Below are 15,679 nucleotides of genomic sequence, written 5' to 3'. Positions count from 1 at the left end.
TCTTATTTTCAATACATATAGTCATATTACACATAATCTAAACAACAACAAATACATACTATAAATGAAAAGGAATTATTTACGAGTAGAAAAATGACATTTGCAGATACCTCTGAATTTCTAGAAATGTTGACCACTAAAATTGGCCCTGGGAAGGTTCTTGAACCTGTTAAATGAATAATGAATAGGATTAGGAGCCTTGACAAAAATTGCATGATCTCAAAATGTAACCAAAATTAAACTACAAATATAAACATACAACGTCTTTAACCACACTGTTGACAGTTCCATTGGCCATGGTTAAGAAATTCCAAAGTAATGAATAAATGTGAAATATCTTGTTTACCAATTATTTCCCTTCATAATCCAAAAATCACACTTCCATTGCATGTTAAAAATTTCTCAAGAAGTTAATATCAAAATTAATATTTAACTAAAGGCAACGCACTAAAGAAATGTAATTCATATGCCTGGGAGGCTCGAAACAACATTAGGAACAATGTAAAGAAAACAAGAATTGTTATTTTAACAAGGACTCCTAGTATCAAAACTATCTTTAATATTTTACCAAAGAGCATGTTTTAAAATAAAAAAAAAAATTAACAACAATGCATGGAAAGAAAGTAGTTTAGAATACCTTCTTTTGACATAATTCGGGTTCTCCAAGCAAGAGTCTGTGTTTTTGAAAGTAGGAGATGAATAGAAGAAGTTGCAAAGGAACCACAATCAAGTTGGATAGAAGCAGAAGTTGCAGATTCTAAATCTTGATTTTTGAGATCAGAGAGACTCCTGTCACATAGCAATCGCAAATTCAAAATCATCAAAAAAAAAGTAGCTATCCAGCATTAACCATTGAAACTTTTATCTTCAATAACATTATCAATGAGCAATAACTCGGCTCAAAGCTGCATGCTTATAATAGCCAGAGAAGGGTACAAAAGGGAAAGGAATGATGAGATCTTCCTAAAACTACCTCAGCTCTCATTACATCAGACAAGCACAAAATATTAATGCAAGTTTATCAAAACCTACCATCCAATAAAATATCAACCCAGATGAATAAAAATTCAAGATCCTGGACAAAACACTCGACTTTTCATCCAAATCATTGTGAAATATTATTCACTAAAAAAGTTCAGGAATACACATGTTGTGCATGACAATGAAAATTAAATTAGCATGGGAATAAAAGTTTTTTTTTTCGCCAGAATGTCTCCACTCTCCAGTATAACAAGGACCATAATTAATCTTGCTTGATATTAGAAGATACGACATATAAATGGCAATGAATAACAACTGCATACCTTAATAAAATGGAGGCTGACTGTTTCCTGGGTATTATTATCTGTTGCTGATTGAAGTGAAATAGAAGACTTGACCCTGACTGATTCTCCACCTGCCATTTAGCACTAGTTGATCAAATTGACACTAATCACACCACTGATTTGGTAGTGCTGAGAAAATTAGCACATTTACTTAAGGCAAAGAAGATATTGTCAAAGAGAAGCTCAAACAAAACATTAAGTGGTTAAGCAAATCTAGTAATGAGCAAAGGAACATCAATTAAATCCTCTTTTTCCTTCTAATGGTAAAAACTACATAGATGCACTGGGTCCAGAACCTTGCAGCAGTTAGCCAGAACCATGGAGCTTCGCAGTGAATAAGGACCAGACAGGTTCAATTTCCCGATCACGAAGAGAAGCACATCCAGTGAATTCTCATTTAGGGATATGTCCAGCTGTCCAGATGATCAAGAAATTTCAGAAAATAGAAATATAATGCCTAAATGAAAGTAAAGAAGAACCATAAAATCAGATATAACTCTAACAACCTCTTTTATTCGGCAGAAGAAATTTACAGGCACTGCTTGAGATGCATATTCTGAAAGCTGGGCCTCAACATTAGATCGGTAAAAAATGCAAATTTCTACAGGATGGAGTAGTTCTCCCCTGAAATTGAAAAGTTAGAAGACAATATTATGAATGCAGTTCAACTAAAATGTGAACTAAAAGAAAGTATACAATTCAAACGGGAATTTAAACTAACCATAAGTTTCTTTGAGCATCAAAGTAATGTACCGCTGCCCTTGATGTGCTCATGACCCTGGATTTTGTTGCTAAACTTTGTATAACAAGTTGTGTATTGTTGATGAACAAGCAAATGAGAGGGAAGAGATCTTCAGTGTCTGAAAGTTCATGAAAAATACTCATAGAAAATTTCTCAATTTTAATATCAATACAAGGAAGTTTTCCACCCTGACAAGAGGTTTTCAGAGCCATGCTAGGGTAGCTAGCTGTCCCTGGAACATCATCAGAAACAGAAAGATCATCAAAAACTTTAAATTTGATTGGATTCCCAGGCTTCCTAACAAACTCCGGAGCACCATCAATGAAAGCAATAGCAGAGTTATTCTTTTTGTTCACAAGATAGAAATTTCTCTTCACTGATTGACTGGAAGCTTCCCAGTCAGCAACTTGTTCATAATTTTCATCCTGTTGAGGATCGACTCTCCAAAGTGCGCATCCTCCATCGTTAGTACAAGAGATATCCACAAAACATGATCCTGATCGACAATTTAATCTCAACGGCACACCCATATCACTCTTAGCATACAGTGATATCAAGGAAAACCACAAAATTGTAGAATTCCATCTCCGTTGGGTACAGTGTTTGACCTGCAGAAAAGCATTTGTTGATACATTTTTACAGGCACATAATGACAACAACAAAACTAGCAACTAATATATTCAGAGAAAATAAAACGGAATTTTAGCTCAACAAAAAAGCAATGTTGAATTGATAGTGGATCGAGAGAGAGAGAGAGAGAGAGAGAGAGAGAGAGAGAGAATGAGAGTGAGTCTACTCTGAATTGTTATTGATTTAATTATAAAGATTTAAGAGATACAAGCCAAGCTCTTATATAGAGAGCTGAAAACACTAAGCTTATGAAGGAAGCTTTGTAACAGCAAACTAATCATAACAAACAGAAAATAACTGACTTGTAACTTACTCTAAACATAACTAACTAGCCGATAACTATCACCTAGGGTTTGATACAATACAGTTGCTATAAAATTACAAACCGAGTGCATAGTCAAGGTCCTAAAATTACTTTATTTGTTAAAAAACAGAAAATCAAGAGCTTGACAAGGACATCAAAACTTGAGTACCAAAATGAGAGAACAAAGATTGAAAAAAAAAAGGAATGGAAGATATGATGCACTTAGTACGTACCCTGAAAAGAGCCCTTTCTCCTACAAGAGAATAATGAATGGTACCACCTATACTGAAAGCCTTTTCTTCACCTTCAACTGTAAAATACATGTGCTGGTTGACATCTTGAATAGCCACAATTGCACCTACAAAAGGTCGTTAAGATTACAAATTTACAGCAGTAAAAAGATTATAAACAGATAACATAGAGCTCGAACTGAGTACCATCAGGAATCACCGCTTCCAAACTATTTAAAATTTCATGGCTTGTAGACCTATGATTTTTCTCCGATTCTTTAACTGCATCCTGACTGGATATCCCAGAGAGTGAGGAGGCTATTGACAAAATTGTCTGGCATATTGGTATAATGAAACAAAAGTTAGACAGCACATGCAAGAAAAAATAATTTATAACTCATACTACCAAATTTGATTCAAAAAATAATTTGACCAAAACAGGAAGAACAACTAGAGACGAAACCTTATAATAAATTGATAATGGTAAGAAAGTTCACCTGAACTTCATATACAGAAAGTGTCAACTCCAAACCTGAGAGAGAACCAGTGCCACACCAATGCCGAGACAAATGCAAAGATCCGTTGTCTGGCCTCTCTAGTGACAAGAGAGCCCTGAAATCTTTTAAAATTTGGTTCTGATGACTTAACTGAACAGGAACAGGGTCGTTTGAACTACTTGCACCATTAACTGAGTTCAATTCACCAAAATTCTGAAATCTTGAATCTTTTGATGTGACAGAAGAAAAATGAGGAATTTCCATTTCACCTTCCACTCTATCATGAATAGTTTGAGAGAGGATTGATAAACGAGAAAGGTTAACTGTTAATTTTCTCCCATTAGTTGCCAATTCAAATTTTAGATGCATGTCAACCTCCAGTATGATTTCTTGGATACTACCTGCAGTAGTGAATTGTGCATTTAAAAAAAATAATCTAAATTAAACCAAAACTTGCAAAGAAGTTAATTACCATGTTCATTTTCCAGAGCTAAAACAAGAGAAAAGTGTGACAAAGATAAGTCAAATGCATCCGGCAATACACTTTCAGCTTGTTCAGAAGTGCTAATAGTCCCTTGACCAATCTCGTCATCGAGATTATCGCTCTTTTTGCCATGCTCTACCTTCTGCTTGCTTTTATTAGGTTGCTGTACATCAGAAGTGAGATTCCCAATATAATGAAGATATGAAGAATAGTTATCCATGGCCATTGGCAACGATGCTGTTTCAAGAAGAACTAGTCCACCCTGCCCAATAAGTAATAACATTTATAATTTAGTTGAATAAGACGTAAATTTTAAATCCTGAGATGTTATTATAAACAGAAAATATTCATCCATAAAACAGATGACATCCTTGAGATTCAATTTGTGATAGAAGGTTCAAAATAAAGATGCAGAAACATGCCTGACAGATTATTATGCCTTCACTAGCTCCTCAAATTATTACCTGGATTTCCCAGGATATCATATGAAACTCTCCTCCAATAGAAAGCAAAGATAGAAGCTTATTCAATTTATGTGCTTGAACCAGATCACTCTTCTTTGAGCGTCTACCAACGAAGATATTATCTACTGCAACATTTATCAATAACCAGTGACTTTCTGACGCTAATGCGCTGATATTTGTAGGAGACCCCATTTTTTCAACCATGCAGGCAGATTGGTTATTTGATCTTTGAGAGACTGCCAAGTTGGATTCTAGCGCCATGTAAGATATATTAGCATCAGAATTAGAACTACCAAATGGTTTGCTGTAATTTCCTGACGATGAGATACTTTGAGCGAGACCCAAGCATAAAGAAAATGTGCAACCAGAAAGAGATATTTCATGTAAACAATTAACAGATTGCAATAGCAAATTTTCTAGTACAATATCATCATGGTTGTTTCCCAAAGGTTTCTGGTATTCAAAAATAAAAGACATGATTCCAGATAAATCAGTGACAATATCCATTTTCCCTTCTTCACAAGATGCTATGATAGTTCCCTGCTGAATAGAAAACCAAATTCCACATTCAGGCAACGTTCTCACAGCCATTTTGTTGCCAGTTAAAAATTCAAACTTTCTAGCACCTCTCTCCAAATTATCACTTGTCCTAGAATAATGAAGAATGACATCCATCGAATAGAATCTGCAGGTCCCGTTAATAAAAAACGGGCAGATGTCATTTGTCTGTAAATCCCCTCCTGTAATTGCCACACCACGAGCAGGTTCTGCAAAAAATGCTTCTTGTTCCATAACTTCTGGATGTATGCAATCAGCATCTTCAAAGCTATGAAACAGATAAGATACTGCAGTAGACAAATTTGCAACTGCCTGTCAATAAGGAAAAAGATCGTTTAGTCATGACATGCTATTGCATACTTAAATTAGCACAGAATTGTACTCATTAAATAACCTTGCACATAACACCAAAAGGAAAGAAAATCAATGAGCTAAGTGTAACCGTCATAACAAGAGCAGTTAGATGACAGCTAGCAACTAACTAAGCATAACCTGTAAGCTATACATATTTGTATATATGCTCAAGTCCTATAGTTTAAGACATTGCATATGTCGTTATGTCTATGTCTGTGCTATGTAAAGTATACTATAAGAAAAACGGTAATTATCATTTGACTTAACTAGGGAGGAAAATATATCACCTTATAGATCATGTACACCTCATCCAAAAATGACAAAACCGTGAATCCTCCAGCTGTTATGTCCAAAGCAGATGAAAATGCAGACATTGTTGTGCTCAAGGAATAAATGTAATCCCTGCAATATCAAATTAATCATAAAATATCACAATCATAATCAGAGCAAGGAAGAAGCTTAGGAAACAAACAAAAAAATCATTATGAGTAGGAAGAATATAGGAATCCTCAAAATTAGAGCCTTAGATAACAGCAGTAACTGTTTAACCAATTACTTTAGAGCTAGGATTGGTTATAAGGCAGTTACGGAGAGAGATTGGAAGATATTCAATGTTTTGGACAGAAGAGAAGAGACCCTAGGCAAGGTAGCACGAACACTTCAAAATAGTAATCGTGCCATATCCTACCTGTGTCCAACACTTCATTATGGTTTCATATGCTTCTAGTGCAATTTGTAATTCTTTTAGGTCAACTTTTTAAATTTGAATACCAATACATATGGAAACACAATATAAATAGATAAATGGTAACTTTATCAAGTCTGGTTATACTAAATTTAAAACGAACGTGGATTCTCTTCATTTAAAATTTGTGTTCTTTTATCAAATTATTTGGTGTGTTATAGCCATATAATGCCCTATAAGTTATTAAAATTGACGTATCCCAGTATCCATGTTATGTCATATCCAATGAGACAGCACTTGAGTTATCACAAAGCCATTTGGGTTAGGCCTAACTACCCCAAAAGCTAGCTTAGAGATCAGGGTTGATCTACCCTTTATAAACCTTTATTTTCCCATATCTCTAGTTAATGTGGGACTTCTCAACACACCCCCTCACACCCAAGGCTAGACATCTAGAGTGTGGAATTCATATGAATAAACATCAGCGGGTGGCTCATATATGGGTGGTCTCCACTAAACAGATCTTAGATAGGTTCTAATACTATATCAGAATTTGGATTAGGCCTTACTCTACCACAAATGCTATCTTACAGTTGAGGGTTGCTCTACCCTTTATGAACAATTATTTGGCCATACCTCTAGTCAATGAGGGACTTCTCGAAATCAAGAGCCGGCTTAACAAAAGAAAGTTCCACATTGGTTAGTGGCAGAGTGGGGTTCAACGGTCATTGGCTGAAATTTACTACTCATGGAAGCAGATTAACAAGTGATTCAAATTCATTAGGAACATTCAAGAGTCACATCTACCTGTTCTTTGTATGAAAGAGGATCACCAATAGCACTTAAAGAATCTGAAATATACTTGATTAATAGTAGAAAATCAACAATTGATTTGTTGCTGAGTGATGTATTTCCAAGCTCTACCCTCAGTTGACGATTTGTTGTCTGTGTTTGGAGTAAAAACTACAGTGAAGTCGATCCCAAATCTGGTAGGAATGTTTACACCCAATCATCTAAGAAAGAACAGCACTTGTAAGTTGTATGAGAAGATTGAAGCAGAGATAGAAGAACAGCATCTTGCTGCTCACGTGCAAGATATGTTGGATTTACATAGTCTGAATCATAATCCGCCTCTGTAAGATACTTCACAGGAATTGACGGATTAACACAAAAAGATGAAGGTCATGCTTGGTGATGATCGGCTCTATCTATTGTTTCCATAGGAGAAAATTTTGATCATCAAGTTTCTCCGTAATCAAGTGAGAAAACGGGACCAATGCTTCTAGTGCCAAAGACGAGGACACAGGGACAGTTCAAAACAACGTTGCAGCAGCGGTCGGACTAGATGTGCTCACCAGAATTTGTGGTTCTAGATCGTCGGAAGCCATTCTTTCAAGTTACTATGCTCTGCATACCATGTTCAGTTAACAGAATGGAGAGAGAGAGAGAGAGAGAGAGAGAGAGAGAGTGTGTGTGTCATCTGAATGAACTGTATTGATTGATTGATAGTGATATTATATGATCTCTAACTCTCTAACTACTAAGTTAGTTAGTTTTTTACTTAACAGCTAACAACCTCTCAACAGAAACTAACTGCCTCTAACAGCCAGATCACATGCATCTGGGTACATAGTACTCCCATGCACTCGTATACTTTAATAGGGCTCAGGGAGATGATTGGAGATCCTGAGAAATGTGTTGGACTCTACCTCCTTTGAGTTGATGACTCCAAAAGAGGCATCCCTTTCTAGGTCACAATGAAGGCAATAAAAGTTCTTAGTCTGTAATAAAGGCGACTAAGGTTTAGGCACGGATGCAGAGCCCCGGGGACCGGGAGCTCTAATTCCAAGTGGGAAGTGAAAGGAATATAATTTCCTCATTGATAATTTGATTGATGTGTATTACATGTGACATAAAAGTAGAATATATAAATAAGTGTCTTGGTCGATCTCAACAATAGGTTTCCTAGTCTATCTCATACACTATCTATAAAACTAATCATATCTAGTACATGATAACAAGATAATACAGACCATAACTCATCTTATCATAGCAAAAACATATCTCAAATCTAATATTATCTTATCATAACAACAACTGTCTCCCTTAATTTCAAGGCCTGGCTAGTGTCCAGTTGTTAGCCTAATTCTCTTTCTTTTTAAATTGAATCAGAACTCAACGTAATCATTGATAGAATCACCTTTAGAAAAAAAACTTAAGAAATAATGAAATTTTCTAACAGTTTCTGACTTGTTGAGGTCAATATATATACTACCATTTTGTTATCAATCAAGAATTTCAGCAACCAATAAGAACATCAAATGACAAACATGGATAATGTAAACTAAGTATCAGCCTTTAGTCAAATTCCTAACTACCTAGAGGATAGCATCTGGACGGTAATTGGCTTCAATATAAAAAGTTGAATCTGATGGTCTTCTGCTGATTTCTCCAAATAAGCATTTAAGCCATTTAGATGAAGGTAGGTACCAATTGAAGTCTTTCCTAAGGAAGCATACTTATCATTGTTGGGTTTTGGCATTTCAATCACTTGAGGTTCCAATGTAATACACTCTGCTTTGGTAGTATCAAGCCCCAAGTGACCTGACAATGATGCAATGCCAACTAAAGGAGGAGAACTGACAACAGCTTCAATCGCATTGAAATCAAAAGCGAAGTCAAAGTCATCCTGACTGATATTGTCATTAATGTCTTTACAACCAAGACTGGCCTCCCTTCTGTGTGAAAATCTTACAGAAGAACCATCAACAAACACTCCAAAATGAATGTGTTTCTCTGGAAGCTTTTGAAGCAAGGCCAAAATCAATCCTTTGAAAAAACGTTCATATTTTTTAACCCAAGCATTTTCTGTTTTCTCCACAAAATTTGGAACAGTACACATTTCCCTCTTGTTCTTCCAGTAAACAGCATGTTGTATTTGTCTAAGAATGAGAGACACCGATGTTACTGAAGAATGAGTCAGAACTAAATTTAACTTTCCTAGCATTAAACCCCATTCACAAAACCCAAAATCTGAATTATTGTTGTCTGGATATGTGGAATATATCTCAATCTTAAATAGAAGGCATGGATTTTCAGAATACTCAATCTCACTTTCACCCAAATTGCTGTAAATTCCTTTCAAACTCGCTGACAACTTTCCCATAAAGCTTTCAATATGAGAATCAACAGAATCTTCAAATTCAGCAACATTAGTTTCTGAAAGGAGAAACATCTTTGCAGGTTCAACCCACAGAAGTGATTCCATATCATTAATGCTTTCCTTTCCGTTTCCTTTGACTGAACGAAGCATATCCATTGTAATTGATTCTGCTGACATTTTCAAGGGTGCAAGATTAACCTTCATTTTCCCACATGATAGAAAGACCCTTTGTTCAAAAATGTCTTTCACAGATACTAATAACAAAGCATCCATACAGAAGTATATTGAAAGGAAATCTGAGTTTGAAATCCCAGTATGTGACTGAAATTTTTCACATGCAGATGGTTGAATTTCATTTATTCGAGAAACTGATATTATGATTTTCCCAAAGTTCACCACAAAATAACACCTTTGACAAGGCTCTTCATTTAGACTTCCCAAAAAACATCCATCAATATCAGGATCTTGCATTATTTTCTTCCGGTAAAAGATGAGCACTATACAATGTATTATCTTTGAGATGACTTGCCATATAAATGCCAGTATAGAAAGAAATGGGTGAAAGAAATTACTTGTGGCCGCAAATTCCTTATGACAATCAAATGGAATTTTCAAGGATGCTTTATGACGAGCTATTCGCCTTGCCAGTGTTATACCTTCAACAGGCAAATTTTTCTCAATGTCAGAGATCAACTCCCAATGGTGTCTAGCAGAACTCAAAATCAGTTTGTTATGAGACACCTTAGAAACGGACTTCTTCCATGTGTGGCCAGTAGAATATCCAGTAAGAAGCAAGATATTCTCATAAGTATTGACATAGTTTATCCATTGGCCTATAACACCAACTAATCTTTGCAATGACAATCTGGGAGATAAAGTCACGTGGCCGATTCTGCTGGAAGCTATTCTCCATAATTCTCTAGCATTCCTAGCTTGGTTGGACTTATTAGATAGTAATTCGTCTAAATGAATATACTTAGAGATGTCATCTGGAGAGAATGAAAAAGCTAGTTCGGGAAAACAGAGTGTGCAATCTGCCAGCTCAAGATCTCTGAATTTAATGAAACTCCGGACATCAGATGAGAGCAAAACACGCTTTGTGTCATTCTTTCCAATTAATCCGACCCTGATTCCAATGCCATTCAATGTAAAAGAGCTCTCTCTCATCGGAATAAAAATTGTACTAAGAAAACCTCTAAGAAGACATTTTTTATCCAGATACTTAGAACTTGCACTGACCTCCTTTATTTCTCCAAAACATTCAAACTCGTCATTTAATATGGGGAATTGAATCGCCACGTGAATGTGACGCGCTTCAAGACGACAGCTATTCATGATGAGATTCAAAACAGATGATGTAAAATCCTTCCTCTCAGGGACAGCAAATAAGATCCTCTCCAAAATGTGATGCAATGAACAGCCCTAAAATCCACACAAAAGGTAAACAGTAATCACCATAATGATATTGATATGATATTTAACAAATTAATTCTTCCTGGTATGTCTCTCTCTTTACTTGTACTCAAGATTCATTTGATTTAAACAAGAACCGGCCTAATAAAGAAACCGTTACGAATTAGTGAATTGCACCAATAATTTTAATCGCGAGACATTCCGATTGGACTAATGACCTAGAGGAAGTGCCATAAGTTCCGATAACAAAAAAAAGCTTCATCAAGTAGCAAGAGTCATTGAGTTCAAAAACTGCAAAAAGTAGTAGTTTACCTCAGGATCGAGTTCCGAAAGCTTCTTCCTGAGATAATCGGAATGATCATACTTCCAATTCCGCAACCGCCTCGCGCATTCCTCCGTTTCCGGCTTCCTTCAAAACCAAACAGTTACTTAATTCAGTTAAAGAAATGAAAACCATTCATTCAACAATAACTGATTCAAATAACAATCAAAAGAGAAAACAAAGAGGATGTTAGCGGTTACTAACTCGAACGCCAGCACGAGGCGAACGCCGTGAAGTTCGATTGTGAAGTCCGGCGATGACCAGGCGGAGAATCGAACGGTGAGGCGTTCGACGGTGAGGTCCTTGATGACGAGGGACGGAGGAGCGTCGAAGAGGTGGTTGAGAACGGAGGTGTCGAAGCGGAGGTTGTTGGCGACGGCGAGGGAGTGGAAGAACCCTAATTGGAGGTCGATTTGGGGCTCTTCTCGTAGCCATGGATTGAGTAGAGAGAGTAGTCTCCGGTGGATTATGGTTTTCAAGAGCATGGTGGTGATAGTTGTAGAAGTTTCATGGATTGATTGGTTGTGAAGTGTAGAGTTGTGAAGAGAGGAGTAACAGAATTTATAGTTAGAGGAGTGGAATGGGTGAATGAATCGGCGGGAAAGGGTAAGGGTAAGGGTAAGGCTTGGCTGGCACGTCTCTGTCCAACTGAACGGTGTTGAGTGTCCGTGCCTAGGGTGGAAATATCATGAGCTGAGCTAGACTTGTATAGAGCATTACTATTCTCACCATCCCCTTTTTTATTTTTCCCAAAATACCCCTAGAAACCCCACCATCTCTCCGTTGTTCCTTCTTCACAACCGAGCCTCTTTGTACTCTTTCACCATATCCTTCACCTCTCTCACCATCTCCATCATCTTGTTCACTATCTCCTTCCTCAACATCTCCTTCAACACAAGTATTGTCAGGAAGCCAGGCTAGGTGATGGGTTTGTGATCCATCATCAAACGTTACTCCATAGGTAATGGTTTGATCTATTTTTACTCGCATGGGGAATTATATTTAATATTGTATTTTAATTTGTGAAATATATATTCAACATCTCTTACATTTCGCAAACCTAAGTCTATGGAAAGTTTTATTTAAAAGTGTAGTTTTATATGTTTCGAAATTTATAATGCGGAACATAGTTTTATGCGTATCGAATTCTAAATTCTGGTACACAAAAGCAAATGTTTCGGTTTCTAATTTGAGGAACATATGAAAGCAAGCAAATCTGAATTATGCGTTTGAAAATGCAGAAGGTCAAACTTTATCAGTTTCCTCATATTAAACAATGGTATGCAATATAGTATTTTCATGGCAACAATTTTGTTAAGGGAAGTGGATATGTTACCATGTAAGGATGAAAACATAAATACTAAGAGGTATGTTGTTGTTATAGATGACTGTACGGATGCCTTTACCACTGACCAGAGATAGTTATATCTTAGTTCTTACTATGTTATAGCCAATTATGGATTTGTTGTTATTATTACGAGGTATGATTATGGAGGTCTTAAAAGGAAGGAACTTCTAACTGAGTGGAGTGGGAAGTACAAGTTGTATAAGAACATGTTGACACATTAGGGCACAAGAACTATAAAACGTTAGAGCTCTTTGAAGCTAAGAGTGCGACCTAGGAAGGTGTGTGGAGGTTGAAAACTAAGAGTTTTATGTGGTATTCATATCGATGAACGGGACGGGATATTAATTAGGCACGCACTCGTTGGACGACCAACGGATCAAGAAAAAGTGTTGGTTGAAGATATGGCAGACAACAGAGTCAAACCAAACAACATGTTTCTCTCATTAAAGGAGAGTAACCCCAGTAATTTCACTATCATAAACAAGTATACAAACCCTATCAAGCGTATGGTTGAATTAATAATTGTTGTCGATGATGTTTTTTCTTTGTCCAAGCACATGTTGTGTCAGTTTCACATTGCTAAGAATGTGAAGGAAAAATGCAAGTTGCATGTTCATCCGAAGGAGCTTTGGGACATAATTATCAATGCGTGGAGTTCTTTTTATGGCTTACATAATCGAGGTCGAGTATTGTAGTGATCTTAAATACTTGCAACTAATGTGTGACGATTCCCTTTTCTCATGGCATATCTACATGGTAGAATTCGTAAAAGCATAAATATATGAAGTTTTGTATTTATACGACCATGCATCTAGGGAAAACAACAAGCAATGGCGGAGGCAGGATTTTTATTTCGGAGTGGCGAAGACTAAAGTGCATATGATTTACGAAAAAAATTATATTCTCACATGCGTAATTTATAAAACAAATTTGATACATGATTAATATTTATATAAGAAGAAAAGTATATTTGTAAATTGAGTCCAATGGATACTATCCATCATATATGTGCCACTAAGCCGGTAACATGTCAGAAGAAATAACAAAAACTTGTAGCTTCATCTCAAAAAGTGGTAGTAAAGTAGTGCCACATAATATAGAACCAATGAGAATAACAATAACTTGTCTCTCCAAACAAAAAATTGACACCTCATTTATGCAAGTGTCAAACCACACCACCATTTATCTCCCTGATGAAGAAGGAACTTGCAATCAACACACAAATACAACAGTTTAGCAATGTGAATGAAAATTAGCCAACTGGCAAGTTTTAATAACTAATTTAAGTACCTCGAAATTTAAAAATTGAAGTTGGGCTTGCCTTTGTTTTATAGAGTAAAAATCATCAATAAATGTATGGTAAAATTTTCGGCAATTTCCTTTTCAATATAAACAATCATGTAGTGAGTGAGAAAATCATCTTCCATTTGTTGCGCAATCTTGTTTTTATGATTTTCATCGCTGAAAAAGCACGTTATGTGGTTGTCATTGACACAGGAAGTGTCAAAACCAATCTTAACAATCTGTCAAGTAAAGGATAAACATTTGATTTTCCAGTCACAACTAGTTTTTGAAATAATTCACCAATTGTGGACAAGTTCTGAAAGTTGACACCTTTAAGCACATCAAAATCATAATGTTGCAATTCATATTCCAGCAGAATCTTTTCTTGGTCAAAAAAATCACATGAGTAAAACTTCTTAACCAGACAACAAATATCACCAACATTGAATGACTTGAATGCATCTTTAGGATCTAAAGTTGTGCTCAATGTAAGAAGTTCAGTTGTTTGCTCACTAAATCTACTGTTTAATTCTTTCAACTGATAATCAATGACAGAATTAAATACATCTACATGATAATGATGCTCCACGGTCACAAAATCTTTCTGACGACGAGATCGAATTATGTCAGAGAAAGAAGAACTCATATTTGGAATTTCAATAGCCCGACTCTCACAAAAACATTTAACCTATTATAAAAGAGAATCCCACCCATAATCTCTTAGGTTTTGAATCAATGACTTTGTAGTAGAAACCAAACACATAGCATTCAAAATGTCTTGAGACTTTTGCTGCAAAGCTTGACAAAGATTATCAACAATTCCCATAAGTTCTTCCATAAAATGTAGGATGAAAACAAATTTAAATAATATCAACAATTTGAGAGCATAAGTAGCATCACCTCATTGAGAATAAGTAGACCCTTCAACAGCTAAATCTTCAAGAACAGAAGTAGTTGCATTGTACAAGCGTAAAAGACTACATATAGAATTGAAATGGGAACACCATCTAGTGTCTCCAGATCTCTTTAATGTGCCAATTTGATTAGCCCCCCCTTCCAGTTTCAATCCCATCACTTGCAACTAAATGTGCAATTTCAGTTGCATAAGCCTTTTGCAACTCATCACTGTGTTTACAAGAAGAAGACAAACATTAACAATCATAGTCAAGTTTTGAAAAAAACCATGAACATTAACTACTTTAGCTGAAGTAACAAGAGCTAGTTGTAATTGATAAGTCAAACAATATACATAATATGCATAAGGACATTCTTGAAGAATCAAAGCTTTTAAACCATTCCACTCTCCACACATATTGCTAGCTCCATCATATCCTTGGCCTCTTAAATTTTGAATGTTGAGATTGTGATGAGATAATATTGAACAAATCCCTTGCTTAAGAGTGCTAGATGTAGTATCTGTCACATGTATCACATCCAATAAACGCTCCTTAACATATCAATTCTTATAAACAAATCTAACAACAAGAGTAATTTGTTCTCTTTTAGATTCATCACGAGCTTCATCAACAATTATACAAAATTTTGCATTACCAATCTCTTCACGAATTTCACTTTGCATCTTTCTAGCAAACACATGTAAAATTTCTTTTTGAATAGTGGGTGAAGTGTATCTTGCATTTTGGGGTGCATTATCCAAGACAACCTTGTCTACTTCATTATTGTAAGAAGTCAAAAGTTTTAGCATCTCTAGAAAATTACCTTGGTTTCTAGATCTCACACTTTCATCATGTCCTCTAAAAGCACAAACTTGAAATGTTAACCATTTAACAACATCCACTGAAGCTTTAAGACGCAAATGATTATTCAAAACTTGTTGCGAAATCTGCTTAGACAACACTTTATCAATATGACAAAA

The 15,679-nt window shown here is 35.8% G+C and overlaps 2 protein-coding genes across 3 annotated transcripts in view; both read right to left on the bottom strand.

The window, feature by feature from the left end:
- LOC130710577 (uncharacterized) overlaps window positions 1-11,849 on the bottom strand; it is a 33,627-nt gene extending 21,778 nt beyond the window's left edge. The window contains exons 1-15 of one of the 2 annotated variants that reach the window (XM_057559897.1): window positions 11,376-11,849; window positions 11,162-11,258; window positions 8,652-10,858; window positions 5,876-5,990; window positions 4,677-5,546; window positions 4,201-4,474; window positions 3,729-4,129; window positions 3,439-3,565; window positions 3,235-3,359; window positions 2,047-2,675; window positions 1,832-1,949; window positions 1,622-1,738; window positions 1,305-1,396; window positions 638-789; window positions 111-166 (exon numbers count right to left, since the gene is read on the bottom strand). In XM_057559897.1, the coding sequence (XP_057415880.1) occupies window positions 111-166; window positions 638-789; window positions 1,305-1,396; window positions 1,622-1,738; window positions 1,832-1,949; window positions 2,047-2,675; window positions 3,235-3,359; window positions 3,439-3,565; window positions 3,729-4,129; window positions 4,201-4,474; window positions 4,677-5,546; window positions 5,876-5,990; window positions 8,652-10,858; window positions 11,162-11,258; window positions 11,376-11,656 (5,661 nt within the window). In that variant the 5' untranslated portion in view covers window positions 11,657-11,849. The remainder of the gene's footprint in view (window positions 1-110; window positions 167-637; window positions 790-1,304; window positions 1,397-1,621; window positions 1,739-1,831; window positions 1,950-2,046; window positions 2,676-3,234; window positions 3,360-3,438; window positions 3,566-3,728; window positions 4,130-4,200; window positions 4,475-4,676; window positions 5,547-5,875; window positions 5,991-8,651; window positions 10,859-11,161; window positions 11,259-11,375) is intronic. The other variant, XM_057559896.1, reaches the window with a different exon arrangement.
- Window positions 11,850-13,993: 2,144 nt separating this feature from the next.
- Window positions 13,994-14,449, bottom strand: LOC130712367 (uncharacterized). The gene has a single exon (XM_057562204.1). It carries the CDS (start codon window positions 14,447-14,449, stop codon window positions 13,994-13,996), a length of 456 nt encoding a protein of 151 aa, XP_057418187.1.
- Between the last annotated feature and the right edge of the window lie 1,230 nt (window positions 14,450-15,679).

The sequence above is a fragment of the Lotus japonicus genome, chromosome 4 (assembly GCF_012489685.1).
Source record: "Lotus japonicus ecotype B-129 chromosome 4, LjGifu_v1.2".
NCBI lineage: Eukaryota > Viridiplantae > Streptophyta > Magnoliopsida > Fabales > Fabaceae > Lotus > Lotus japonicus.
Note: the sequence above shows the minus strand (reverse complement) of the source record. Positions and strands in the feature narration are given on the sequence as shown.